At 54.4% G+C, this 26,823-nt stretch overlaps 1 protein-coding gene across 6 annotated transcripts in view; it reads right to left on the bottom strand.

Annotated features, from left to right (window-relative positions):
• The window catches only part of LOC125122738 (tyrosine-protein phosphatase non-receptor type substrate 1-like), a 45,087-nt gene extending 27,645 nt beyond the window's left edge, over positions 1-17,442 (bottom strand). Inside the window, exons 1-3 of one of the 6 annotated variants that reach the window (XM_047771447.1) lie at positions 17,093-17,442; positions 16,122-16,209; positions 7,171-7,257 (exon numbers count right to left, since the gene is read on the bottom strand). In XM_047771447.1, coding sequence (XP_047627403.1) covers positions 7,171-7,257; positions 16,122-16,200 — 166 coding nt within the window. In that variant the 5' untranslated portion in view covers positions 16,201-16,209; positions 17,093-17,442. Of the gene's footprint in view, positions 1-7,170; positions 7,258-16,121; positions 16,210-16,698; positions 17,013-17,092 lie in introns of those variants that run through there. The other 5 variants (XM_047771449.1, XM_047771448.1, XM_047771450.1 and 2 more) reach the window with 5 other exon arrangements.
• Positions 17,443-26,823: the final 9,381 nt, after the last annotated feature.

Genomic DNA, 26,823 nt, shown 5'->3' with positions numbered 1-26,823 from the left:
TCAACGGCAGTTATTATTATCCGTATCAATACCACCGCACGGGGCTGTGAGTCAGCAGCTGGCAAAGGAGCTGCGAGCGGGAGAGGAGGTTGGGAGTCAGGCGAGCGGCTGGGGCAGGGCTATTCTTGTGGTGCAGCCGGAGGCCTGCAATCACACTCGGGGAGGTGACAATAAAATCTTGAGTTGTGTAGGGCTCCCCCCACCGCTCCTGGGGTTTTTTTAAATTTTTTTTTTTTTAGCTCCTCTCAAGTTCTCTCCACCAACTGCAGCCAGATTTAGGAGGCTTAATTAATTAGCTAGTGTTTATAAAGCGTTTGAAGAATTTTAAAAGTGCGACGTAAGTGCCAAATATTATTTTAATCTCTGTGTGTGTGTGTGTGTGTGTGTGTGTGTGTGTGTGTGTGTGTGTGTTTCCAGCAGCGTTTTCCCTTCACTTGCTTGCTTTTCTTTTTCTCTGCAGGTTCTGTTCTGGGAAGCGGGCTTGTTAAAATCACTCCCGCGGATCTGGGCCTGGGGTCATCACGCTGGCATTGCTGACAAATCTGTTTCCCCCTTTCTCCAGCTCTCCTGGCAGAGAGCGTGAGGGTTCAGTGGCCTGAACCGTCTCTGGGAGAGGAGCGCGGCTGGACAGACATCCTTGCGCGCAGCTGGTGGGGACAGAAAGTGGAACATGCTTTGCGGAGAGCAGTGTGGCAGGACGTAGCACAAGTGTGCAAGCTGTTCACCAGCCTTGGCTGGGCTATTCCACAAGGATAGAACCCTGTGTACGGAGAGGGGTCCTCACATAAGGATCTTGAAGAGGCTGGGAAGAAACTTAAGGGGCCAATGACAGGGGATGGTTAAGTGAATTGAGGCCTCTCCCCTAGATGGAATTACAGGGAGCCATCAAAAACCATCATCTGAAAACTGCAGGCATCTGGAAATTTGCGCATGGCCTAAGCGTAAATGATGCCGTGGTTATGCCAATGAAACCTGCTCATTGCAAAGCATTTAGAGAACACGAAAAAGCATAAAAGCAAAATAATAATCTCAGAGAATACCATCAAAGATAACGCCACCAACACTTGAATGCTGTTAAAATACGAGCGAAGAACAATAAGGTCAAATCACACTCAGATTACTAAGGATGTGTGCAAACAGTCTGCCTCATTCATTCAGGTGTCCGTGTAAAAAATAGAAAAATTGAAGATATCCTAATTTCCAAGCAAAGGAGGCTGGCTGAGCCCACATGATGACCAGTCTCCATGTAAGGATTATAATTATAGACACAGAAATAAGTGACGAGATCAGAAGCAGTTACTGAGGGTTTCCGTGTGCTCCCAAACTCCTGGTTTTAAAAAACAATGTGTATCTGATATTAAAGGTGAGCAGCGACTAACTCTGAGTAGTAGACTTCCAAGGGGTTTGGCTTTTATGTTTTCTGCTTGCGTTACTTGCACAATAAAAAGGCAGGAAAACTGCTTTCAGTATGATCATGAGTTTGTAAAATAAACTAAAGCTATATACAAACAAACAACAGCGAGGTGCTATACAAAGCTATAAAATGCAAACTCTCTTCGGGTCACGGATCTGACAAGGTTTTCTTTCTTCTTTTTTTTTTCCCTTCTATTTTGGGTGTTTCCAGATTTTCTAAACTGGATGAATATTAAAGGATATTTATAGTACCCCATTTTGTAACAGGAAAAATCCATACATGTAATTATGTATGTTGCAGGGGAGTCCGTTATTTGAATGAACCTCCCTTCTAGGGAGTTCGTCTGTTTTGTTCACTGCTGTTTTCCCCAGCTCCTGATACAGTGCTTGGCACAGAGTAGGTACTCAATAAATATCCACAGACCGACGGATCAAATCGTCTGGAGAAAAGGCCTAGAATAATAAACCCCAGGCCACTGAGGTGAGTTACATCTCGGAAATGGGACCCGCCGTGGGTGGGTATGTTTTCTATCTGACAGTAAATAATATACTGAAGTTTGTCTCTTTTTGTTGCCATGAACATTTGCTGTTTGGGGGAAAATATTAAGTGATGAAATAAAACACATGAGTAAGTTAGCTAATGGAAGAAGTCAGCACAGTGGGTGGAACTGCCCTGGGTATTGTTTTTTTGTAAGAGGAGCTCAGGGTCCACAGGGACCCAGAGCAGGCAGCTCTCAGCAGAAAATACCAGAATCTGCGGAGCGCCGACCCCGAGCTCAGCGCTGTGGCACCGCTGGGTCTGGGCCTCAGGAAGCTTGCCCGCAAGCAGAGAAGACAGACTTTAAAGACATAACACCAGTGCTTACATTGGGAATGAGCCCCGACCCTTTACACAAGGGAGCCCTGCTGGTATCTTTGACCCCATCTCCTGTCCCGCCGCCTCCCCATGACCTGCTGCCCCCGCCCCCATCTCCTTCGCCTTCCACAAATAGGCCAAGGAGGGTGTGAGAGATGAAGTAAGACTGATAACTGGCCATCAGACTTGGAAAAATATCTTTCGTTTTGTCTATTTTTTTTTTTTTAACAAGATTCATGGGTAGTTTGAGATTAAGAAAAGATGAAAACAATTGCATCAGAAGTGAAAAAATAAGCCTGGATGCTTTTCTAACAGAAAACAAACAAAAAAAACCCAAACCAACTCAGAACCAAAACTTGCTGAGGGAAACAGGGCCACTGCAATCTCTGCGTGCAATTCTTCCAGAAGCCTGCCTCATCAGGAAGCGGAGCCAAGGCTGAAACGTACATTTCCCAAGAGCCAGCCTTCCCCTGATGGGCGCTCACTGCCACTCGCAAGGGAGCCTGTCTGTGCCCTAGAAGCAGTGGGCCACCAGAGCAGGGGTCTCAGGGACAGGCTGGAGGGCATCCATCAGGTTTCCACAGGTTCCCAGGAGCCCAGGGCCTGGGAGGCTATGGCTGGAGCTCTGGCAGTGCTCCCAGGGCTCAGCATCCACCCTGACCCCACAGCTGGAGCAGCTGGGCATCCCTCCACCCTGGCCTCAATCATTATTGGCCATTTTTGGCGGCGGGGGTGGGGGCAGTCCTCCAAACATGGCAGCACCTCATCAGGCACCGCCTTGGGCGTCTTCTGGGTTATGATTGGATGTCTGTGAACAAGAGCGTCTAGTACAGGAGTGTGGATGGGAATAGGCACCAGGAGTGAAAGAAGGCAGACTCGGGAGTATGTACTCACATGCACGAGTGTGCCAAGCCTAAGTGTTCACACGCATGTGCATAGGTGGGCCCAGGGGCCACAGAGATGTAAGCATGTGCCCAGGATGGTTGTGTGTGCAGGAACGTGCAACGGGGCAGTTCAGGAGTATGGCAGAAGGGCACCAGGGACCAGGGGTGGGAGGGGGTGTGAACTGTGCACAGGAGAGAATCTGAATGTGAGTGTGAGCCTGTTGGTGGCATGAGAGGGTGTGTCTGCACCCGAGGTGTGAACAGACAGATGTCTGGGAGGGGTGTGGGTATATGTGAATGTGTGTGCGGGCAGGCGGGGCCAGAGTGGGATGTGTGTGCAGAGGGGGCATGAGAGTGATGGGAATGGAGTATACATGAGTGTGAGTGCGAGGGTGAGTGTGCTGACCTAAGAGCTGTGGCGCAGGGGCTACAGCGTGTGTGGGGACCACTGTCTGTGCATACATGGGTGTGCCCAGCTATGGATGGGCCTGGCACACACAGGGAGGTGAGAGAGGAAAGAGGGCAGGGGAGACACTTTCTCAAGTCTGGTTCATGGTGCGCAAGGTCCTGCGTGGCCCCTGGCACTGGGTCCTGCCCTTGACGGGAGGCTCAAACCTTCACTGAGCTCCTACTTACTGGGTGCTAGCGCAGGGCGCAGCGGCAAAGAGGCCAGCCTGGAACTGGGGCTCGTGACCCTGGGTGGAGCACACGGTCCCTTGGAGGGGGCTGCATGGGCGGTTGGCTGTGTAGACTCTGCAGTTCTCAAGCGAGGAGCTTGGGGCTCTGATGCAGGAGAAGCAGGGCTCTGCCAGCTGCAGCGAGAGGCTGATTTTCCTCCAGAGTCAGAATGATTCATTCATGCCCTTTCAAACCTCGCTCTACTGCCAAACTCTGTCCTAGATGCCACAGGACACAGAGCCAAGTAAAATGGGTCCCCACCCTCATATAGGGCAGAGTCCTGGACACAGTGAGCAAAAAGAGGCTTGGGGATAGGGTCTTAGAAGAGGGGTGGGATCTGGGAAGACTTCCTGGAGGTGGCGGCCCCTGAGCTGGATCTTGAAAGCTGACAGAGGCTGGGGAGAAGGGAAGGCACTGGAGTTTGGGGAACCATGTGAGCAAGAGTGCAGAGGAGAGAAGAGGGGTTGGCACGATGCCGGGACCGGAGCAGAGTCTTGGGACATGCTCCGTGGCTGTGAGCAAGCTGGGGTGGGGCTAGCCTGGGCTAACCTAGCGTGGCTTCAGTTATCATCTCATCTGAACAGCGGGGCATCACTGCGTGGAGATGCCCCAGGTGCTGCGGTAGAAACGACCACCTGCACTGGAACCAGCACAAATGGGGATGCACGTGGCCTTGTGAATAAGGTGGGGGGCGGGCCTGGTGGGCCCAGGGTATTCTTTCCTCCATGCCCCCCACCTCCCAGGCAACTCCGAGAACTGGGCACTGTCCGGGTCCTTGCAGGCAGAGGGCAGAACTTGGGAGCCCCTTCACACAGCAGGGTAGCTCCTAAGAGGATGCTGCAACAGTCTAAAGCTTGCGCTTTGGAGCCAGAAGACTCTCGGGGGTGTCTTGGCGAAGTCACTTTTCTCTAAGCTGCTGCCTTCTCACCTGGAAAGAAGGAGCACCATCTCCCCCCCAAGGCCAGATGTCCAGCATTTAGAAGAGCCGGTCTGAGATCTGTATGTTTCTTTGATTCCTCTCTTTGCCCCCGTCCCACAACCAGCTGGTAGCAGAGCTCACTGGCGCACGGCCTGAGATGTGGCCAGACTCTGACCTCTTCTTACCACCTCTGCTGCACCACCCTCACCCAGATCCTTATCTCAGCTTCCGAACCAGCCTCCCTGCTCCACTTGACCTCTCTACGATACGCACTCCCCCTGCAGCCAGAGGAGCCTCTAAAACTGAAGCCAGGTAACAACCTTTCTCGGTGCCAAATGCTCCTGCAGCCTGCCCTGCACTCCCAGTGAGCCCCAGCATCCTTGCAGGGACACCGGTGGCCGAGCAGCCTTGCTCTCTATCATGCCAGAGTGTCTACTCACCTCAGGGCCTTTGCACTAGCCAGTGCCTCTGCCTGGCACACTCAGCCCCTAGATACCCGCACGTTGGGTCCCTCCCCTGCTTCAGGCCTGAGAGGCCTTCCTTGGCAATGTGGGTAAAACACGACCCTCTCAATGTCCCTTGCTCTGCTTTATTTTTCTACGTGTCACCCACCACTTGACATATTACGTAAGCATTTGTCCATTTCATTAGCATCCATCTCCCCATCCTAGGCTTACTGTAAGGCCATTGAGAGGGCCTTAGTTTTGTTGCTGGCAGTATCTTCCAGGTTCATACCATTGCCTGGCATTGGCTAAATGTATGTTCTGGATTGGATTCTAACTCTGCCCCTCACGAGACTCCAGCAAGTGTCTTAACCTCTTTGGCCCTCTGGTTTCTCATCTGCAGAATAAGGATGATGATAATAACACTAAGGTGGTTCTAGGATGAAACAGGCTAATGTGTGTAAAGAGCTCAGCGCCGTGCCTGGCACAGAGGAGGTACTCAGTGCTCGGCAGCGGATATTTAAGGATGAAGAGGATGACAGATGATTGCGGCCTGAAGCCCCAGAAACCAAGGATTCCCTTCCAGGCAGAACCAGCTCTGCCCCAACGTCTGCACAAGACCACTTGCAGCTGGACCTGCGCACAGGCCATGCGCACGGTTGGCAGGAGGCCGGGAGGCAGGGAGCGCCAGAGGCCCTACTGAGCATTCGCTGGGTTTAGATGGGACCTGGAGGTAATGAAGAAATGCTTGCAGTGCAGCCCTGTTTGCAAAGCAGCAGGGAAAAAACTATCACTTGTGTGCACTGGAAGCAGCCTTGGCGTTCGTTCGCCAGGCCTGGGGACGGGGGGCACCATCCCCTTCCTCGACAACCTAAGGACCTTCTTCCCCCCTCCCCACTTTGCAGAGGGGGAAACTGAGGGCCAGAAGTGAGGCCTGGAGAGGCTGGGAACCCAGGGGAGGTCCTTCCAATCTCCAGGCCCAGCCGTTCCTCTAGAACAGGGGCTGCCCAACCACGCTGTCACTGTACAACATGCAGTTGAGGCCACATACAGGAAACCCTCATTTAACCATCACGACAGACAGCCGAGTGAGGCAAGGGCTGTTGTCACCAGCCCCTTCCTACAGGTGAGACTCTGAGAGGCGGGGAAGGGGCACAGGCGTCAGTCACGCATGATCTCGTCTCCCCGCGACCAGGTCCCCTCCAGCGCTGGCTGCGGGATGCTCAGGCTGCCAAGGATGCGCACACATTTTCCCAGCTGAGATACAGGCCCCCTTAAAAGCCTCACGCATTTATTAAACGATATTTGCCAAGGTTTCAGCACACTCTGCTGCCGACAGCAGACAGTCTCCGGACGAGATTTTTTTCCCCAAGCTGACACTATTCACTGATGCCTTTTATAGCGCTTTCTGCAGTTCGCAAAAGCACTTTCTGTAGCTCTTAATTCCCTTAAGCCTCAACTGTCTCTGTGTGGGAGGAAAGAGCGGTAGCGTTCCCATACTACAGATGAGGAAACTGAGGTGCAGGCCAAGGAAGACACCTGCTCCAGAGCACATGGCCCATAAGCGGCACGTGCTGCATTCACTGAGGAATGTGCCCCGAAGTGGGTGCCTCTCCACTGCCTCCCCTGCCGCTGAGGGCCTGGGGTACCACTGAAGGGCAAGATGAGCATCTGGGCTGGAGCTTCAGAGATGGAAGGGACCAGCAGGAGAGCAGCCAAGCTGAGCCTCTGCTTCACAGAAGGGCAAACGAGGCCCAGAGCGACAGTCTAGTGGGTTCCAGGTCCCAACTGGTTAAATAATGGAGCAGGACCTCCACCTGCTCTTTAGAATCATTACATAATGATCACACGACAGTAACACTAAGAGTAACGATGGCTACTGACAATTACCAAGACAGGCCTCATAAACTTCCTTAGGGACCCAGTAACACACGCTGTCACCACCCCCACTTCACAGAGGGCAAGGCTGAGACTCACTTGGCCAAGGTTCCAGGGCTGCAGAGTGGCCTTTCTCCACCTGTGGCGTCACCCACTGCATCAGGCGGCCTTGTGCAATGAAAGACCCTTTGGGAGAGATAGGCACTGAGTCAGGCCCTCCAAGCCGAACCCTGGCCCAGACAGTGTAGCATGAACTGCGTCACATGTCATGGTTCGTCTGCTCATTGACCCTCGTGCCTACCCCGGAGCAAGCCATTCTGTACGGCCAGAATTTAAGGACCAATTCTGGGCTTTCTGGGCCCCTTCCTCCGCCCTGGCTATATCCAGGGCTTCCTATTTCAGCACGATGGGCGGGGATTTGCAGTGTGGTCATGGCTCCCCGCTACAGAGGCAGGACTGTGTAGTATTTAGGGCCCAGCTCTGCTTTCCAACCAAGGTTATGGCCTGTGTGACCTCATGGCTCTGAGCCTCCCTTTATTTATTTATTTATTTATTGTTTTTTTAGGGCCCACCCATGGCTTATGGAAGTTCTCAGGCTAGGGGTGGAATCAGAGCTGCAGCTGCCAGCCTATGCCACAGCCACAGCAACTCAAGATCTGAGCTGCGTCTATGACCTACACCACAGCTCAGGGCAACGCCGGATCCTTAACCCACTGAGCGAGGCCAGGGATGGAATCCGTGTCCTCATGCATATCAGTCAGGTTCATTACCACTGAGCCACGATGGGAACTCCTGAGCCTCCTTTTTAAAATGAGGATCTTTCTTCATTCAATCAATATGTATTCACCTGCCTATACGTTACCAGGCCTTGTGCTAAGGTCCTGGGAGGCCCAAGAGTGGCTAAGACAGACGTAGTCCAAACTCTCATGTAGCTTATATTCTAGTGGGGGAAGTAGGGCTGAAGTAATGAAACAAATATAGAAACGGTTACGGGTGCTAGGAAACAAATGAATTTGGTGCCGTGATAGAGAATAACAGGGGAAGCAGCTTTAGAATGGGGGGATTGGGAAAGGCATCTCTGAGGAGGTGAAACCGCAGCTGAAACCCGAAGGAAGCAAAGGCCAGGGGAGATGTTCCAGTAAGAAAAGAGCAAGTGCAAAGGCCCTGAGGTAGGAAAGCAGATGGTACGTAGGAGGGCCAGAAAGAAGACTGCTGTGGCTGAAGCCCATGGAGGAAGGCCGTTGTGGAACCAGCCAGCGTGGTACCAGTTGGGGCTGGAAGAGGCCATGTCTCATGGATCATGCAAAGAGGTTTGATTTTATTCCAAGGGCAGTGAGAACCACTTTAAAGTTAGAAGAACCAAAGAGGATTTGATTCACTCCAGCTGCTATGGGTGAAGAGCCTAGAGGGGGCAAGAGTGGGAACAGGAAAGCAGAGATGAAGGTGCTGTGGCATTTAGGGGTCTGAGCTCAAATCCCAGCTCTGCACTTACAAGCTGTGTGACCTTAGGCAAGTCCCTTCACCTCTCTGAGTCTCTGTTTCTTCATCTGTCCAGTGCATCTAAAAATAATTCTCATCTCCCAGAACTGTGATGATAATTAAAGGAGACAACGTTCAGAGCAAAGAGCCTGTCACATGAACCAGCGTGTTCAGTGTCAAGTGCGCAGTGAACCAGATGCTACTTGGTCGGGCCCTGACCTCTCCTAACGCCCCCACTGCCCATCTCCCTTAACTCCAGCCTCACTGGCTGTTCCTGGCACACAGCTAACCCACTCCAGCCCCAGGGCCTTTGCACTTGCTACTCCTTCTGTGTGGTACGCTCCCCCTCCCCATATTCCCATGGCTGCTCCCTCAGTTCTATCCAAGCCTCTGCTCCTCAGAGAGGCCCTCTTTCTGTCCCCACTCAACCTTCTATTCCTCGACCTGCTTTCATTTTCTTCACAGTACTTGTTTCCACCGACACAATGTTTCCTTGCGTCTGTTCTTCCTTCCTCACTAGAATCGCAGCTCTACAAGAGCAGGCGTTTTTGTCTGTCTGCAGTTGTAGCCCCAGCACCTAGAGGCATCCCTGGTGCACAGCGGATACTCAGATATATCTGTTGAGGGAAAATAAATACTGCATGTTCTCACTTATACATGGAATCTAAAAAATAGTCACATTCAGAGAGGCAGAGAGTAGAGGGGTGGTTGCTGGAAGCTGGGGGCAAGAGACACGGGAAAATGTTGCTCAAAGGGCACAACCTTCGTTGCAAGATGAAAATTTTCTGGGGATACCATGGCAGCATGGCAACTATGGTGAACTATGCCATATTATATACTTGAAAGTTCTTTTTTTTTTTTTTGTCTTTTTGTCTTTTGCCATTTCTAGGGCCGCTCCCGCAGCATATGGAGGTTCCCAGGCTAGGGGTCTAATCGGAGCTGTAGCCACTGGCCGACACCACAGCCACAGCAATGTCAGATCCTTAACCCACTGAGCGAGCCCAGGGATTGAACCCGCAACCTCATGGTTCCCAGTCGGATTTGCTTCTGCTGCGCCACGACAGGAACTCCTATACTTGAAAGTTCTTAAGAGAGTAGATCTTAAAAGTTATCACCACCAAAAAAGTGAATAAATAAACACAAAGGTAATTACGGAGTTGTTAACTAACCTCATTGTGGTAATCATTTCACAATATACAGGTATATTAAATCATCGTATTGGATACCTTAAACTTACTCTCAACAACCTATCAATAAAGCTGGAAGATATTTTAAAAATATCTGTTGAGTGAATATAACGAAAATGACCGGAAAAAGGACAAAAAGTGGTGAAGAGTAAACTGAGGCTTGGATCCAGTTTTATATCACCCTCACCGGCTATGTGGGCCTGGGAAGAATCCAACTCAGTTTGGGGAGCCTCAGTTTCCTTGGCTGTAAAATGGGAATGAAGGACTCCATGCTTTTGGCTCATTATGAGGATTAGACAACAGCGCACATCCAAGTATCCACGGGTCAAATGATGCCTAATGTTGAGCATTTGCTTTACAATCCTCCCCCCTCCCCTCCACCCCCAGAAAAGTGAGGAGCAGGTGAAAGACGAATGGCAGATGAGTGTTGAAGCTGGGGTTCCTCATTTTGCAAATATTGGAAATTTTCCAAAATAAAGAGACAAGGAAGAGACGGCATGGATTCATGGCTCAGCCAGTGCCCAGCACGTAGTCCACTATTTCCTCTCAGATGGGCTGCCACTTTGGGGGGACACTGTGGGCTTTGAAGAACGGGGTCACTAGAGCCCTCCCTGGCATCATTACCCACCTGCCCTGGCTCCGTCCAACCCCCCTGCAGGCTCGTCCCTCACCCCTGGAACCCTGCACCTGATCACCCTCGCTCCTGGCACTAATCTGCAGCCATCGAACAGCCGGCGCCCCGAAACGGATGTGCCAGGAAGTCTTACAGACACAAAGAACCAATTCTGTATAATGGCCAACTTCCACCTCAGCTGTTTTGCATGTCTCTGGACTGAGGGCCTGGCAGGACACCTGGCCAGGGAAAAGCCACCTTGCAGAGGCCCCATCAGAAGACTGGTTCTAGGACCGCCCAAGGTAACAGGAAAGCCATTTCAGCTGTGAAAATAGAGGCTTCCTTCTTCACTATGGGACAGAAGCGCATCTTGGGAACACGTGTGGCCTCTGCTTCCCAGGAGGAAACCCTGATTGACAGAAATGTGAGGGGAGCACCAAGAGGGCAGTTTGCCAGCACCCCTGGGCCTCAGTTTCTCTACCTGCCCGGGCCAAGTGATGCCTCGCGAACGCCACGGGTCCTGTGGGCAGGCCAATGGGAGTGGTTATCCTTCCCGATTCTGCTGCTTACTGGGTGGCCTTGAGCAAGGTGCTCTGCCTCTCTGAGCCTAGTTTTCTCACTGATCAGATGGATTTGATGAGAACTGTGCCCACTACCCAGGATCCCTGGGAGTACCACCGGGATCATATATGCCAAGTGCTGAGCCCAGTAAGCGGCCGGAACCATGGTTCCCTCTATTATTACTTTGGTATTTTCCATGGAATGTGGGATCCTGTCAGATTTCTAGCTTTAAGATGGAAACTTCCAGCACAGCTCAGTTTTCAAAAGCCTTGGCCTGGATGACAGGGGGCTTGGCATGCCACCCACCCAGAACTTGCCAGGGATCTGCTGTGTGAGCCTGGGGTTGCAGTTTTCTCAGCCCCACAAAGAGGCGCTGACTGGCAGCTCTCTCAGGCCCCCTATGGCTCAGGGGCTGGAAATCCATAGTTCCAGACCTGTGGATCTGGACAGAGACACCTAGAGGCAGGTTGTGCCCGCAGCACTCAGTCCCAGTAACAATTCAATCACGCCAGAGAGCTGCCTTTCCACTAGACGTGGCACCCGCCCCAAACACACAAAAGCCACAGGGAGAAACACTTAAGTTCATGTTCACTCTCAGCAGATTTGTTTTGTGGGCACCCACTGTGTGGAAGGAGCTGCCCTGGGTGCTTTGCCGTCAGTCCCTTTGTCACAGGTATGGAAACCCAAACGGCACAAAACAACAACAATTACAACACCGGCTGAAGGTAAGATGCATGTAAGCTGCTACCGAGCGCTTACTACACACCAGGCACGGCTGAAAGCCGTACACACGCATTAGCCGACTTAAGCCTTGGAATGCAGCTGTCAACGTCATTATCATTTTACAGATGAGGAAACCGAGACACAGAGGTCAGTAAATTGTCCAAGGAGGTAGTGGTGTTGGGAGTTGCCCCAGGGATGGGGGTGGCGGTGGGGTGTCTGAGCCAAGCCTGAGACTCAGCACCAGGCTGTGCTGCCTCTACATGGAGAGACTCCACTGCACAATGCTAAATATGCACTCACATGTGATAAAACAAAGAGATAGTGATATGTAGCCTCAGATAAATTCTGGGGGGAGGGTTTAGAGGAGGAAGGTGGAATTCTCGTGGAATGTGAGGCAGCACAGATGGAAGGCTGGGGAGGATTCAGACATAGGCAGAAGATAGGCAGGTACAGGGAAAGGCATCTCTGGTGGCAGGAACAGCATCCGCAAAGGCACAGAGATGAGAAAGAGCTGAAGGTGTGGATTTGGACAACGGAATTTACCGAGCTGGGCCAGGCTGCTTGTTAATGGGCATTAAAAGACCCAACACCTCCTGTTCTTATGTTTGGGGAATGCTGGAGTACACACGGTCCAGCTGGGGCTTCTACAACTGTGGGCCTTTGCAGGGTCTCTTAGATGCCAGTGGCCTTGAGCCACCAGGAAAGCTTTGGCAGCAGCAAGGAAGCCTGGTCATCTTGCAGCATCTCAGCAGGTCAGCTCTTTGCGAAACATGTGGCTGAGAAACAGGGCCTGTCAGGGAGGGAGCCCGGGTCCTCTTGCAGGCTTTTTTTTTTTTTTTTTCTTTTACAAAGAAAACTTGGACCCACTCAACAGTTTTGAGCAGGGGAGTGACATGATCTGAATTGTGTTGACAGACCAGAAATCTGAGTGCATTAAAAAGAGGCGGCGGCGGTGGTGGGGGGCGGGGGGGACACCTTCCATCAGTCCAGGACTACAAATAAGAAAATAATCTGTCGCATGGAGCCATTGGAAGCAGCGAGCGAGTGCGTGTGGGATCCGTACAACAGTTTTAGACTGCCTTCCTCTCACACACCCCCTCTCCATCTGTCGCAAAGGGCACCAGGAAGATGCAGGGAGGAAGATTCCAGCTCTGGGGGCTCCAGAGCTCCGCAGCCCAGATGGGGGGCTCTGATGGCAGCCGCACTGCTCCCAGGAGCTGTCGCTGATGAGGGCCAAGGGGCTGTCAGTGTTTCCAACCCCAGGGCACTTTCAGAGAAATGACTGCGACCTCGTAAAAAAACCGATGCCCCAGAAAGAACCCTTCGCAAACCTCCATCTGAACAGGGCGGGGCCCCTCTGGCTCCCTCCGGCTTGGACAAAGTGCCCCTGATCAAGTCACTGACCTTCTTTCTTCAAAGGCTGCCCCACCACAGGGCTGGCTTCAAATCCTCGGCTCCCCACCTCTCAGTCCTTGGTCAGATTATTCCCCAGGTCTGGACCCTATTTTCTTCATCTGCAAAATGGGGATAAGAGCCTACGCATGGCTTCGCTGACTGATGACATTATGCAGACAAGGCGCTCAGCGCCCAGCCTGGAACATGGGTAACATGGAAGGAAGAGTGGTTTTCTTTCCTTCTCTTGACACATGGTTCCCATCAGGACTGCATACGTGCCGAATGATGGCAAGTAAAAGAATGAATCACCCCGTGAATCTCCACGGGGTTGGGGAAGGAATAATTAATGGCTAGAAAGCACCCAGAGAATACCACGGCCTTAAAGGACCTTCCACGGCCTGAGCTCTGTGAGGCCAACGCCCTCCCTCCCCGTTTCTCTTCTCATGAAAGAGGAAGTGAGAGGAACTTCACCACTTAGGAAAGTACAGAGGCGCAAGCATGCTACCTTCTACCAGACGGTCAGGGGTTCACCGGAGGGCCCAGACTGACCCCCACACTCGACCTGGCCTTCTGCAAGAGCAAGGCGTGGAGGGGGGTTTATTTGAAACCTCCCCAGGAGAGGTCCCGCAGGTCTCCGGACCCGGTGGAGCCAAATGAGGAGGCCCAGGCTCTGTGTCAGGCACAACGCTGCTGCTGCAGAATCGGGCTGCCCAGGTCTCCCCCGGCCCCTCGGCCTTCTCCCGGCCTCAGAGCCTCCCTCTGCAAAGTCGTTTGGGGAATCCAGCCTCGCCTTGGCTCCGAGAGCACAGGTTGGCGACTTCATCGGCACCTTTGTAGAATTTCCTTTCGGCAGCCTTGGCGCGGAGAGCAATCTTTAGAAACTTCTTTCCCTGCCTCCCCCCAACCCAGATCATTCACATGACCAGCCCCCACCAAACAGTGATCATGTGAAGCCATAGCAATCATGTGACACCTCCCAGGCTGACAGTTCTGCCTGAGACACTAGTAGTCATTCAATCCAAAGCCACCTTCCCAAGCCTGACATTTGAGTTTCTCACTCAAACACATCCATTTTCTTAGAAACCTGGACAACTGCCCCCTTCTACCTTCCTGCCCTTCTGTCCTGCCCCTCTTCTGCTCTGGCATAAATTCCAGGCATGGAGCCATGACAGGAGGGCCTGAAGCCCCAGCCTGCCGCCACACCAGGTGGGTTCCACTCCAGGGCCAAATGCCACCAGGACCCCGTAGAACAGAGCTGGGAGGCTTGGGCTCTGGAGGTGACACGCTTCCCCAGCACCCTCCACCAAGAAACTTATTCTCACCTCCTAAGATTTATTTATTTCAAAGTTAATCTTGTCCCCTCTGCTGCTCTCACTTTTTCAGGCTATTGATGCTGAATGGATTGGAACGGAAGTTTTACGGCCTAATCTTTACCATTTTATAGATTGTTTTTACAGGCGAAAGGGGGAGAATCTGCTCCCAGGAAGGGTGTTGGTGTTCCCAGGAAGCCCTGGGCAGCGCCGCTGCCCATCAGAATACTCGTTACTCGGCGTCACCCCTCATTTGCCAGGGACGGAACCACAGGGTCCTGCACAGAGAAGGGTCTGCGATAGACATTGAGAAATTAACTCGGGCCCAGCTCCCCGCTTCGGGAAAAATCAGGCGCTTGTGAGAGACCCTTGTGTATTTCCAGCCCGGGAAGGAGGGCAGGGCAGGGCAGGACCTTGGACTTTTTTTTTTTCACTGGGCGCTGGGCGTTAATGGTCAGCTCAGGCAGGAAGGAGTGGATCAGAGATGCCACTGGCTCACCAGAGAGACGTGACATCTCTCAGGGGCCCCTCCTGCCCAGCAAGTATAATCGAAAGACCTGGGGTGGAGGGGGTGGGAGGATGCCTACGTGGATTCCAGGGGTTCAGGGGAAACTGCGGGGCAGAGAGATGCTGCTGTCCACCCCCACCTCTCCCTCCACCCACTCTTTGCTAGTTCTCCCTTTCTCACTGCCATCAGATGGTTACCAGTCTCTAGGCAAATGCCGAAGGAGGGGGGGGGAGGTGGATACTGAGCTCATCTTTACCTCCCTCCTCAGGGGAGGGAGGGGCAGAGACCCCTCCACCGACGACACAGCTTCAAGGAACCAAACCCCCAAATCCCCATCTTTCCCACCCCAACTCCTTTAACACAGTTTTTCTGCCCCCCACACCCTCCCAAGGGACTCAACATTCTGCAAAACCCCTTTAAGAAGCAGGGCTCCTGAACGGTGACCTCACCCCTTGGCGAACACACGGTAGCCTTCAGAGCCCGCCTGCTGGAGACAGCCAGGTGTTTGATGTAGGCCAACAAAAAGACATGCTCAGAGCCACAGGTAACAGCCCCACAGAGCACCTGAACTGCAGGGAGCTGCCTGGAAGCCTGGGGAAGGCAGGAGGAAGGGGGAGAGAGGCAGGAGAGCAGCAGGGAACACGACCAGCCAGTGAGAGGCTTTGGCAACCTCGGAGGGGACAATCCGCCTGTTTTCACATCAGGATCTGTTGCATCGAGGCAGCTCACCCCAGGGTTACCTCGGCCTCCCCTCCTGGCTCTCCCCCCATCTAAGCCTGTTTTACTCTGCGCACAAGAAGGAGAGCTCACTCTTCCCTGGTTGCCACAGCCTGCTTCTGTTCCATCCCAGGCAGTACTGGAAAGACCTCTGCGCCCACCCCCTTCTCTCAGACCCCGAAGTCAAACATGGGGAAAACATAAGTCCAGGGAGGGAGCTTTCAGAGAAGCCAGAGGCGCCTTGCTCTGAAAGCCACTGACAGCCTGCCTCCCCCCTCAGATTGGGCAGGGACCTGAACCAACTCGTCTGGGTATGTCTGGGTGCCCAGCATAGTGCGGCACAGTCAGAGTCCAGAGAGACTGGGTTCCATCCTTTGCTGTGTGACCTTGGGCAAGTCGCTGACCCTCTCTGGACCTCAGTTTCCGCATCTGTAACCGTGGTTACCGGCACCTCTCCCCCGATTACTGTTCAACAGTAGCCGGGTGGCTCCCAGGGGCCGTCTGAGAGGCCTGAGCCTGAAATGTGGGGACGGCGGCGGCGGGAGCGGGGTGCTTACCTGTCCAGGCGCTCAACACGGCGAGCAGCAGGCAGAGCAGCGGCCCGAGGCGGCCGGGGGCCGGGCGGGCGGGCTCCATGGGCCGCGGCTGCGGAGCGAGGAGGGAGAGCGGCCGTGAGTGCGCGCTCGGGCGGGCGCGGGCTGGAGCGGGGAAATGACTAAGGCTCCCCCCCTCTCCCCCCACCTCCCCTCCCGGCCGGGCTTTCCCCCTCCCTCCCCGGAACGGGCGCCTGGAGCGGCTTAGGAGCCGCCTTCAGCGCCGCGATTTTCGGAGAAACCCCCCCACCGCCACCCCCCACCCCCCGAGATCGAGAGACAGAGAAGGGGGAGAGACCCCAAGCGCGCGAGAAACGAAGCCAGGGACGGCCCGCGAGAGGCGGCAGGAGAGGGAAACAGACCCAAGGGAGCCAGGCAGAGAGCCAGAGACACAGAGAGGCGAGAGAGGGAGAGAAAGAGCGAGCGAGCGAGCGGGCGCGGAGTGAGCGAGGCGGCGCGCAGATCGAGACAGCGCGGGAGAGGGAGGACCGCGAGGGCAGGGCGAGGGGCAGCGGGCCCAGCCGCCCCCGCCGCTGCCCACCTGCCCCGCCCGGGATCCTCGCGGCGCCGCGGCTCGTCTCCTCCGGCCCGCAGTCCCGGCCGCGGCCCCCGCCTTCCTTCCCTTCCCCTCCTCCCTCCGGCCGCGCGGGAGGCTGCGGGGCTCGGGCCCCGCCGGCACCTCCGCCGAGCGCCCGCCCGCCCGCTGCGCGCCCCGGGGAGGGAGGGAGCGAGGGCGGCGCGCGCGGCCCGGGCACCCCCGGCACCCCCGGCCCGGCCCCGGCCGCGGCCCCCGCCGCCGGCGCCCCGCTCGGCTCGGGACTGGAGGAGCCTCGGCTCCAACAATGTGCCAGTTCAGAAGCCCGCGCGCGGCGGCCCCCGGCCCCGAACCGCCTCCCCCACCCCTCGCTCCCTCCCTCTGCCAGCCGGGCTCGGACCTGCGCGGCCGGCGAGGGCTGGAGGACAGTGGAAGCGCCGCCGGGGCTGCCCAGAGACCGGGCCCCTGGCTCCACTTTGCGCAAACTTGTTTTTCTAAGGTCAGCGCCGCGAGCCGACTACATAGTCCTCTTAAGGTGGACTGGGGAAGTTGCGGTCGACCTCCCGCCGCCTCCGGACTCCGGGCCAGTCTCTGCTTCCCACCGCGGGAGGCTGCAGGCGGCGAGGAGAGCGGGGAGTGGAGGAAGGGGGGAGTCTGGCGTTCGCCCCTCCCCAGTGGCCCTGCCTGGGTGCCCTCAGCCGAAGGCCCCTCTCGGGGAGGGTGAGGGCCAGAGGGGCCCCGATTCTTTCAAAGCTGGGCCGAGGTGAAGGAAAAGCAGGAAGTAAGTGGAGGTAGGGGGAAGGGGAGAGGAAGGAGAGAGTGATGGTACAAAAATAGCGTGTGTGTAGGAAGGACTTCAGTACCGCCTGGAAAAGAGGCGCGGAGAGGAGAGGGAGCCAGAAGGGGGGCTGTGGCCGGGAAACCAGAGGGGCAGGGTCCGGCCTCCCTGGGGAGGTGGGCTCTCCGAACAGGTGCCTCTCTGTCAAGGATGGCTGCTTCAGGGGTGGGGGAGGCCCAGGCAGGGTGTAGGGCCAGGCGGAACTTGAAGGCCTGGGCTTCAGGAAGATGTCAGGCAGCCAGGAAGATGCAGGCAAGTGAGGAGAGCAGGGCCAAGGGGTCTGGAGGTGGGACAGAGCCTGCTGGTGAGAAAAAAGCAACCTTTCTCCCTCTTTCAATCTCTCTGTCTCTCTCCTTCCCTGAGGAAAAGCTGTGTTACCAGTAGCAGCCAGGTCAGGGCTATGGGGTGGCAATACTCTGGGCCCCTGACCAAAGAAGCCTCCAGATTGTGGGAGGGAAGGGAGTCCAAGACCCTCTTATTGCTTATTTCCAATTAAGCAATGGCTTTAGAAAGCCATTAGAGCCATATGAATGAAGCAAGGTAGGAGAAACCCCAGTCCTATACATTGAGCCCAGAGAAGGAGTGAACTTGCTCCAGGCCACACAGCAAGGTCTGGGGTAGAAAGAAGATTTGAATTTCTGATTCCCAGGCTAAAGATCTTTGCAAAGTGGCCCTCGCCCCCGCCCCCATCCCCAGCCTCTCCGTCAAATGCTTGGTCCTGGTATGGTCTAAGGCAGACAGGATGCTGCTATGGACCCGATTCCCTAGCTTCAAGTCCTCTCAGCCACCTCTTGTGAGCTAGGTAGACTGGAGAAATACTTTGTCATTTCTGTGCCTCACTTTCCTTATCTGAAATGAGACTAACAGGAGTATCAACCTAAAAAAGTAGGTGTGAGGATTAGATAAATTAATATTTGTACAACACTTTAAAAATTGCCTAGCATGTGCCAAGAGCCACCTAGCATTTGATAAATGAGTCAGGTGTTTGACAGCCGTCCTAGCGAACCCATAGGGTTCTGGGCAGTATTGGAAGTGCAAGGGGATTGTGTTTCCTTTTGGTGCAGGAGAGACAGCAGTGACTCACCCCATGCCCCTGTCCATGAGGAATTTACATTCCAGTGGGGAGACAGATAAGTAGACAAGCAGAAATAATTAATGAACAACAGAAGGTCGAGCTTACAGAGTGAGCAGGGTGCTCTCGTTTAGGTAAAGGTAAGGCCTCCGTGAGAAGCTGGGAGCTGAAAGGGGAAGGAGGGTGAGGATTTGGGATCTGCTGTTCCAGGAAGAGGGACTAGCACCTATAAAGGCCCAGGGGCCAGCTTGGCTGGAGGGGCACGAGGGAAGGATGGGGGAAAATGGTCCAGCTGGGTGGCCTTGCGGGTAAAGCACTTGCACCTGTTCTGCAGGAAAGGAATCCATGGAGGATGTTAAGCAGGGGAGCACCAAGGTCTGATTTAAGTGTTGAAAAGGGCACTGTGGCCCTGGGTGGAGGGTGGGTTGGAGGGAGGCAGTGTGGAATCAGGTGTGGAATCAGTGCGGATGTTGTGCTAGGGGTCCCTCTAGTATCTGGAGTGGGGGCAAGGAGTCTCCGGCTGCTCAAGGCCCCATCTGACCGAGACCATGAAGGTGACCAATGGGACTCCTGGGAAAATCCATCGCCCAAATCCATCTGGGTGGGAGTGGGCGCAGGGGCTGCAGCTGAAGGTCAGAGACAGGCAGCCTCCTGGCCTGGGCTGCCAGAAAGCTCTGTTGTTCGCTGTTCCCCAGAACGAACACACACACACACACACACACACACACACAGACCTGCCCGGGATTAGGGATTAGGAGAGGATAATAATGGAACCAGCTGCTATTTATATATAGCACCTTTGGCCAAGGCACCTGGCAGGGCTTCCCAACACCCTCACCTCCACTGCAGGAAGGGGCCCTGGGCCTGTTCTCCTGATCCAGCATCCACGTAAAAGTCACCCTTGGCCTGGAGGTCATGAAGACCAATGGGCAGCTGGATAGAGGGAGGTTGGGGGACAATTTGCCTGAGGTCACACAGACAGGTGACGGCAGAAATTAAGGCGAATCACCCACAGGGGGCATCCTGAGCTGCCCTGGATTACAAGCAAATGGGCTTCACACCTGTCCCACTCATTCCTGCTCTCAGCTGTGTTTATTAAGCATTTGCAATGTGCCAGGTGCTGTGCTGGGCACTGGAAAGAAAAAAAAAAAAAACCCATAAAAGCCTCACCCGAAAGAACTGACATTCTGGTGGAAGCAAATACACAAGTCAGCATGTAAATTGTCTGTCCGGTGGAGACAGGCCACTGGGGGAAATAAAGCGGGGAAGGGGCCCAGGGCAGAAGAGGGGTCGGCCTCAGGGAAGACCTCAAAAGAGGTGGTATTTGGACAAAGACCTGAAAGATACCAGATGGAGCCAGAGGCCGCCCCATCCAGGCATTGGTCCTCCCCTCTCTGTCATTCCCTGATGTGACATGTCAGCCCATCCCCTGGCTGGACCTTCCCAGCATATCCAGAACGAAAGCCCTCCTCAGCCAGCCCTGCCTCCACCGGGGTCTCAGCCTCCACCGCCCCCTCCTGGGCACTGTCTTGCCACCCTTGGCTTTTCTCTGCTCAGCAGCCAGAGCCATCCTTCCATAGATGTCAGACCACATCCTTCCCTGGTTGTTCAGTGCTCGGTAGAAAGAAGGTTTGCACGAGTGGGAGGAGGGGAGGATCAGGGCCTTGCAGCCAAGAAAGATGCTGCCTATTGGACTTAGCGACTTGGGGAGTTTGGGTTTTTTTTTTTTTTTTTTTAAATGAGCCTCAGTCTCTTTACCTGTGTAATAAGACTAAGAAGGTCTACCCTGATCAAGGGGTCCGTGGTGGGGACATATCTCCGCAGGTGGCACCATGGTGCCCCTGTGGGTACCAGGGCCTTTTACAGGGATCCTCTCGTCAAGGCCTCAGCAACTCCACTGTATCCCCAGAGGTGAGGAAACGAGCCCAGGGACAGAAAGCGACTGGACCAGGGTCACCCTGCCAGGGCACGTGGAACCTGCAGGAGCCCAGCTCTGCTGGCGCCAGCCCTGCGGGCATAGCTCCCCACTTCCCGTCACCCTGGGCTGGCGTCAGCAGGCAGGCCCGCCAGCCGCCTTTGTGTAGGGCCTGTCAGGGGGCCGGAGCTGCCAACGACCTATTTTTCTGGGCAAGAGGAGCCATTTGGAGTTCGAGGCCTCAGCTGTGGAGCCAGAACAATAAAAATAAAAACAGCAAGGACTCCTGGGCAGCCTGGACCAGGGAACCAGCTGCCCCAGAGAGAAGCTGCTGACGGGCTGGAGAGAAGCCGGTTGGGGCTCACACAGCCATTTCATAGCTGCAGGGAACTGAGGGTCAGAGGGATGGAGTGACTTGCCCGGGACATGTGACACACAGCTAGCGAGTGACCCAGCAGGTTGGATTCAAACCCAGTTCTCCAGATAATACCAGCGGTTCCCATTTGCTCAGCATCTACTGCAGTTTTTTGTGATAAGCCACACCGGGGTACTAATAATTCCTCTAAGCTGTCTTAGAGGGGCCTCTGCTCCCAGGTCACCTTGCCAGGCTACCCTGGTAAAATAATCACCTCCCCTCACCCCAAGGTGCTCTAGCTCCTTCCCTACTTTCTTCTGTCTTCATGGCAGGCATCGGGACCTGCCAGAGTTCTGCCTCTTCACTGCTCTCTGTCCATCTTCTTAACTAGCCACAGGCCAGCCTAGCCCCGTGGCCCAGCGCCTGGCCCTGGGAACACATCCTATGGCTGAAACGCCACCGCTGCCTCAGGCTGGCCATGGGGCAGCTTACTCTGCCCATCTGTGCTTCCCTTGCCCCGAGTCAGGGATTAATAGATCCAGATCTCAAAGGTCTCTCGTAAGGGAAATGAGTTAAGGTGGGAAAAGCAGTTGGCTATTGCCATTGTTTTCTCCCAGCACAGCAGCCCCAGGGCCTAAATCATGAGCAGGAAGTTATCAATAAGTATCTATTTAATGACAAAAGTGACCTGCCCAAGATCACATGGTAAGACACTGGCAGAGCCCAGGTTTGAAGGCGGTTTCTCTGAACCTGTGCTGCAGTGCACCTTATAACCACCTCTCCGGAGCACCCGCCTTCCTACCACAGCTGCCCAGGAATCAGAGCAGGGGGGCATCATTGCCTCGAGGAATTGTTAAAACACAGATCCCAGCCCCTATCCCCAGGGGTTTTGGATGCAGTAGATCTCAAGTCTTGCTGTTTGAGAATTGGCATCTAACCAGGTGCCAGCAACTGATGCTACTGGTGTGGGGACCACACTTTGAGAACCATGGAATAGACGGGCGGGACTGTTTCGTGAGCCCAGTCTCAGCTTTCCTGCTGGCCGGTCTGTAGTCTTTCTACCCTTCTGCTTTCTGTCCTCCCAGCCCAGGGGAAAGCAGAGTGGACCAGAGCCTGGGCTTAGAGACAGCAGCCAGTGCCCCAGAGCTGCGGGGCTGTGACAGATCACGGAGCCAGGGCCTGGGGGAGCTGTGCTGTAATTAGTGCTTTCCAGGGGAAGTCAGCGACTAAGAGACTTGGCAGGCAGGCAGCTCGCCGGAGCTCATCAGGGGTGGGACCGCGCTGTCAGGCCCTAAACACTGTTCTCAGGCTCTGGGGATCTGGCTCTGCCTGGAGCTGAGCCCAGCTGTGCAGAGCCTAGCCTCCCCCCACCCCCCTCCCCTCTAGGTGGGGGGTCCCCTGCAGGGTGGAGATGCAAGGGTGGCATCAGGACAGAGGTGACAGCCTCAGCATGCACCGGGGGACTGGAGGTCAAGTGCTGACTCAGCCCCATGATAGCACTAGTCATGGCTAAGATGTAGGACTGCTCATTAAGCCCAAGGCCTGAAGGGTTTCAGGGGAGTCTCTCATGCTCCTCCCTCTGACTTTCTCAGGTGGACACAATTCTTATCCCCATCTCACAGATGAGAAAACCGAGGCACAGAGAGGTCAAGGGGCGTGTGCGAGAGCACACAGCCCATGAGTGGCAGAGTTGGGCTTTGAATCAAGTTCTCATTCCCCAGCTCCCGTTCCTGACCTCTGCATGTTCTGGCTTCTCCTCTGCTCTCAGGCTGGAGGCCCCACAGTGCCCCTCCCCCCGAGTCTCCAGCCTCACCAAGGGCCTATGATCTCCGGGCCCCTCTGTGGCTCAGAGCACTGGGCCTGCTGATGTGTTGTAGGCACTAAAGTACCTGGTGAATGAAATAACGAATGAGCAGATGAGTCTGGCTCTTTCTGCTTGTGAGGGGCCAATGCAGTTCAGTGGCTGAGAGGTGCACTTTCAACTCCAGGCTCTACCGATCACTACTGTGTGACCTCGGGTGGGTCTCAGCCTCAGTTTCCTCATCTGGAAAAGGGGTTGAGGACAGGATGATGGATGAAAAGCAGAGGGGATATGTATGCAAATGGCAGTGAGAACCATGCTCTGTTGTCTCCGTCTCAGTTCCACTCAGGCATTTGCTCAGGCAAAGTACCATCGAGGCTTCCTTGAACCCTCTCTTTCTCTTCCTCCCACGCACAGCCATGCCTGCCAATCCTCTTGGCTCTCCCTTCAAAACAGGCCCAGAATCTGACCACTCCTCCCCACCTGTATCACCTTCTGGTCCCTCCCGCCTCCATCTCTCACCTGGACCAGTGTACCTACCCCTTCCTGGTTTCCTGTCTCTACTTTGGACTCCCATCTAGTCCTTCCTTCAGTCAAAACCTCCAATAGCCCTGCCTCTCATCTCTTGGAATAAACCCCCAAGTTTTCAGTGTGGCCCCCTTGTGATCTCACCCACCACACCTCTCTCTGACCGAACCTGCTCCCTATACCCTACCCCCCATCACTCCACTCCAGCCACGCCTACTTTCTCCATATTCCAGGAGTACGCTCAGCAGGTACCCACCCCAGGGCCTTTGCACTTGCTGCTGCCTGTGCCCAGAACATTCTCTCCCCAGGTAGCTGCCTGGCTTGTTCCGTCTATGTCTCTTCCTTTGTGTCTTTGCTCAGATGTTCCCTCCTGGGAGAAGCCTGTCCCAACCACTCTTTCAAAAAGTGTCCTGTCACTTCTCACGTCCTCCCTTTATTTTTCCTGATAGCATGTAAATATAACATACTTTTTGGTTGCCGGGGCTTTCCACACTCCACTCAAGCTCCAGGTGGGGTGTCTGTGTTTGCTCCCCAGTACCTGGAGCCCTGCCTGCTCAGAGCGGGGCCCCCTGCCTCTGGCTGCTGATAGAGCGAAGGGAGCCAGGCCAGGAGGAGCTCGGTCCCCAAGGTGCTGGCAGCTCAACCAAGGGGTGCAGCCTCCTCTGCCCCGATGCCATGCTTGACCTGGGTTTCCTCAAGAAACAAATGTCCTCCTTGAACTTGGGTTTCAATTGGCCTCAATTCCTGTTCCCGAGAGGAAGTATCTGTCCCTGGGCAGGAAGAACTAGCCTGGCTCTCAGGGGGAGCCAAAGCAAGATGCACCACTTTCTCTGCCCCCAGCTTCTGATGAGGTGGGGCTGTGGCCTCAGGGCAGTGAGTGGCCATGCCGCTAACAGCTGCCACTGCCACAGGAGCAAGAGGGCGGCCCCCTCTCCACCCCAGAGCTCGTTCCCAGAGCTCCTTAGCCTCTTGCCTCATGGGAGCCTCACAGCCCATGACTGTCAGCCTCATCCGGCTGGAGTTTGTTCCACTTACGTCTGCCCACTTGTACAGAGGGACAGACAGTGGCTCCGGAACAGGCAGAGACTGCTGGGTGACATATTGGGCCAGAGGAAGCAAGGCGACCAACCCAGGTCTTTTGATACCAAATCCTTTACTCGTCATCTTTACCCCCCAGTCCAACCTCCTCTCCGACCAGGAAGACAGTAGTAAGAGTCCATGGATGGGATAAGCCGACTGAGGTGCAGAGGGGGAATCAGAGGAACCCCAAGTCTCCCCGCCTAGAAGCCTCACAGGCTAAATGACAAGGTTCTCGTCTGTGTTTGTCCTCCTAGTGTTTCTTCTTAGGAAAGTCTCAAGGCTTCGTAAACAGGTGGGGATTTGGCAGAAGGGTGCCCAGAGGAAGGCCGCCCTGGTTTTTGGAAAGTCTGAAACAGAAGGACTTGCCAAAGGGACGTGGGAGAGGCAGAGCGTGAGGCAGACGTGTTGGAGAAGCTGGAGGGTCCCAGACAGGCGGGGCTGCTGCCCCTCCCCCAGTGGGATGGGGGGCAGGCCTCCTGGGGGCCCTGGAAGGAAGATGTGGGTTCCTCACAGGGTCTGCACTCAGTCAACAGATATTTATTAAGCACCTACTATGGGCCAGGGGCTGTAGGCTGTGCTGAGTGCTGGAGGCACTCACGTTCTGGTGAGAGAGACGGAAAAATGAGCGCATCATTAGGAAAAACACTGCATGCCACGTGGGCAGTGATAACCGCTGAGAATAAGGAAGCAGGGTGACGGATATAGATTGATGATAACAAGGGGGTGCTGCTAATCCACGCAGGGTAGCAGTGAGGGTCTGGCTCGGGGAATAGTGTTTCCCGAAGGATGTGAGAGGGAGAGCTCAAAATGGAAAGAGCAGCCAGTGCAAAGACCCTGGGGTGGCTTGGTCAAGGACATTTGGTGGCTAGGAGACTAGAGTGGAGTAGGTGAGAGGGTGAGGGGAGACGAGCTTGGAGAGGAAGAAGGGCTTGCTGCTCCAGCCTCACTGGCCCAGGCAAGGCCCTTAGCTTTTACTTGGAGCCGTAGGGAAAGCTGTGTAGATGGATTCCTGGAAGCCACCTCAAATTTCCTGATGACTCTCTAAGGCTCTGGAACTGAGCAAATGGAGAGAAGGGAGCCCCTGGAATGACCAAGGGTGAGCTTGCCTCCCCTCATCCCAATGGATAGGCTCACAGACCAGAGGAGTTTAAGGCCTCCCAGGGCCTCTCACAGGCTAACCTAGTTAAATGTAGGTTCTGACTCCTTGGGTCAGGGTGGGGCCTGGGATTCTTCATTTCTTTCTTCTTCTTCTTTTTTGCTTTTTAGGGCTGCACCCATGGCATATGGAGGTTCCCAGGCTAGGGGTTGAATCAGAGCTACAGCTGCTGGCCTATGCCACAGCCACAGCAACGCCAGATCCGCGCTGTGTCTACGACCTACACCACAGCTCTGGCAATGCCGGATCCTTAACCCACTGAGTGAGGTCAGGGATCGAACCCGCGACCTCATGGTTCCTAGTCAGATTCTTTAACCACTGAGCCATGACGGGAACTCCTGGGATTCTGCATTTCTAAGGAGCTCCCAGGTGAAGCCAAAGCTGTGGGTCCCCAGACCACACTTTGAGTAGCAGGTGCCCAGCTGTGCCCATGGCCTGAGAATCCTTCTTGCTGCTCAGTTTCAAGTCTAAACCCTTGGGAGTCCTTTGAGTCTGAGGGCCTGAACCTTGTTAACTGTTGCTCCACAAGGACCAACGGGTTTTTTGCACCCCAGCCAGCTCCGGCCCTTCCCTCCACAATGTGGGAGCATTAGGGGGAGAAATGGGCTCCAGAGCCAGCCTGCTCCAGGGGCCAAATTCCAGCCCCGCCCGCTGTGGGTGGTGTGACTTTGGGGAAAAGACTTTGCTTCTCTGTGTTTGGCTTCGCATCTGTAAAAAGAGAAAAACAGCCTTCTTTATAGGGCTATTGTGAAGATTTAAAGAAATAATATATATCATAAGTCTGGAACACAGGAGGTGCTCGGTGAACGTCACATCACCCCTCCAATTCTACCTGTCCTGTGAAGTGTCTATATATTTCATCTCATGATTTCAAGTTTTTCCATTTTCTTGTCTGTTTTATGAAGTATGTATTCGTCTAAAAGTATATCATAATTTATAAGTGAGCATCCATTGGAGTGCATATTTAAGACGTTTTCACTGGTAGGGAATATGATTTAAAAATTTGTGAAGACCCCTGGTTTAAAGCCCATCGGAATTGATAGTAATAGAGAATATCAGAGCTGGAAGGGATTTTAAAGGCCTTCGGTTTGTCGACACTCCCTCTCCCATCTGATGTACAAGCCTCTATGTTTTGCTAGATTGCCACTAGCAGCGGGGAACTCCCTACCTTTCTGGGTTACCCATTTTGTGCAACTCTGGAAACAATTTCCAGAACTCCATGCCTACATATATATGTCAGCTGCTCTGAGCGCCCACAACCTTACGTGTCATAGCTCTGGGGTCTCCCAAGGACCCAACGCCCGTGAATGAATGAGAGAGGGAGAGGGACGAAGAGGGGATGGGAAGGTGACTGTCCTGCCAACCCTCCTGCACTGCCAACTCAGT

The sequence above is a fragment of the Phacochoerus africanus genome, chromosome 3 (genome assembly GCF_016906955.1).
Source record: "Phacochoerus africanus isolate WHEZ1 chromosome 3, ROS_Pafr_v1, whole genome shotgun sequence".
NCBI classification, from domain to species: Eukaryota; Metazoa; Chordata; class Mammalia; order Artiodactyla; family Suidae; genus Phacochoerus; species Phacochoerus africanus.
Note: the sequence above shows the minus strand (reverse complement) of the source record. Positions and strands in the feature narration are given on the sequence as shown.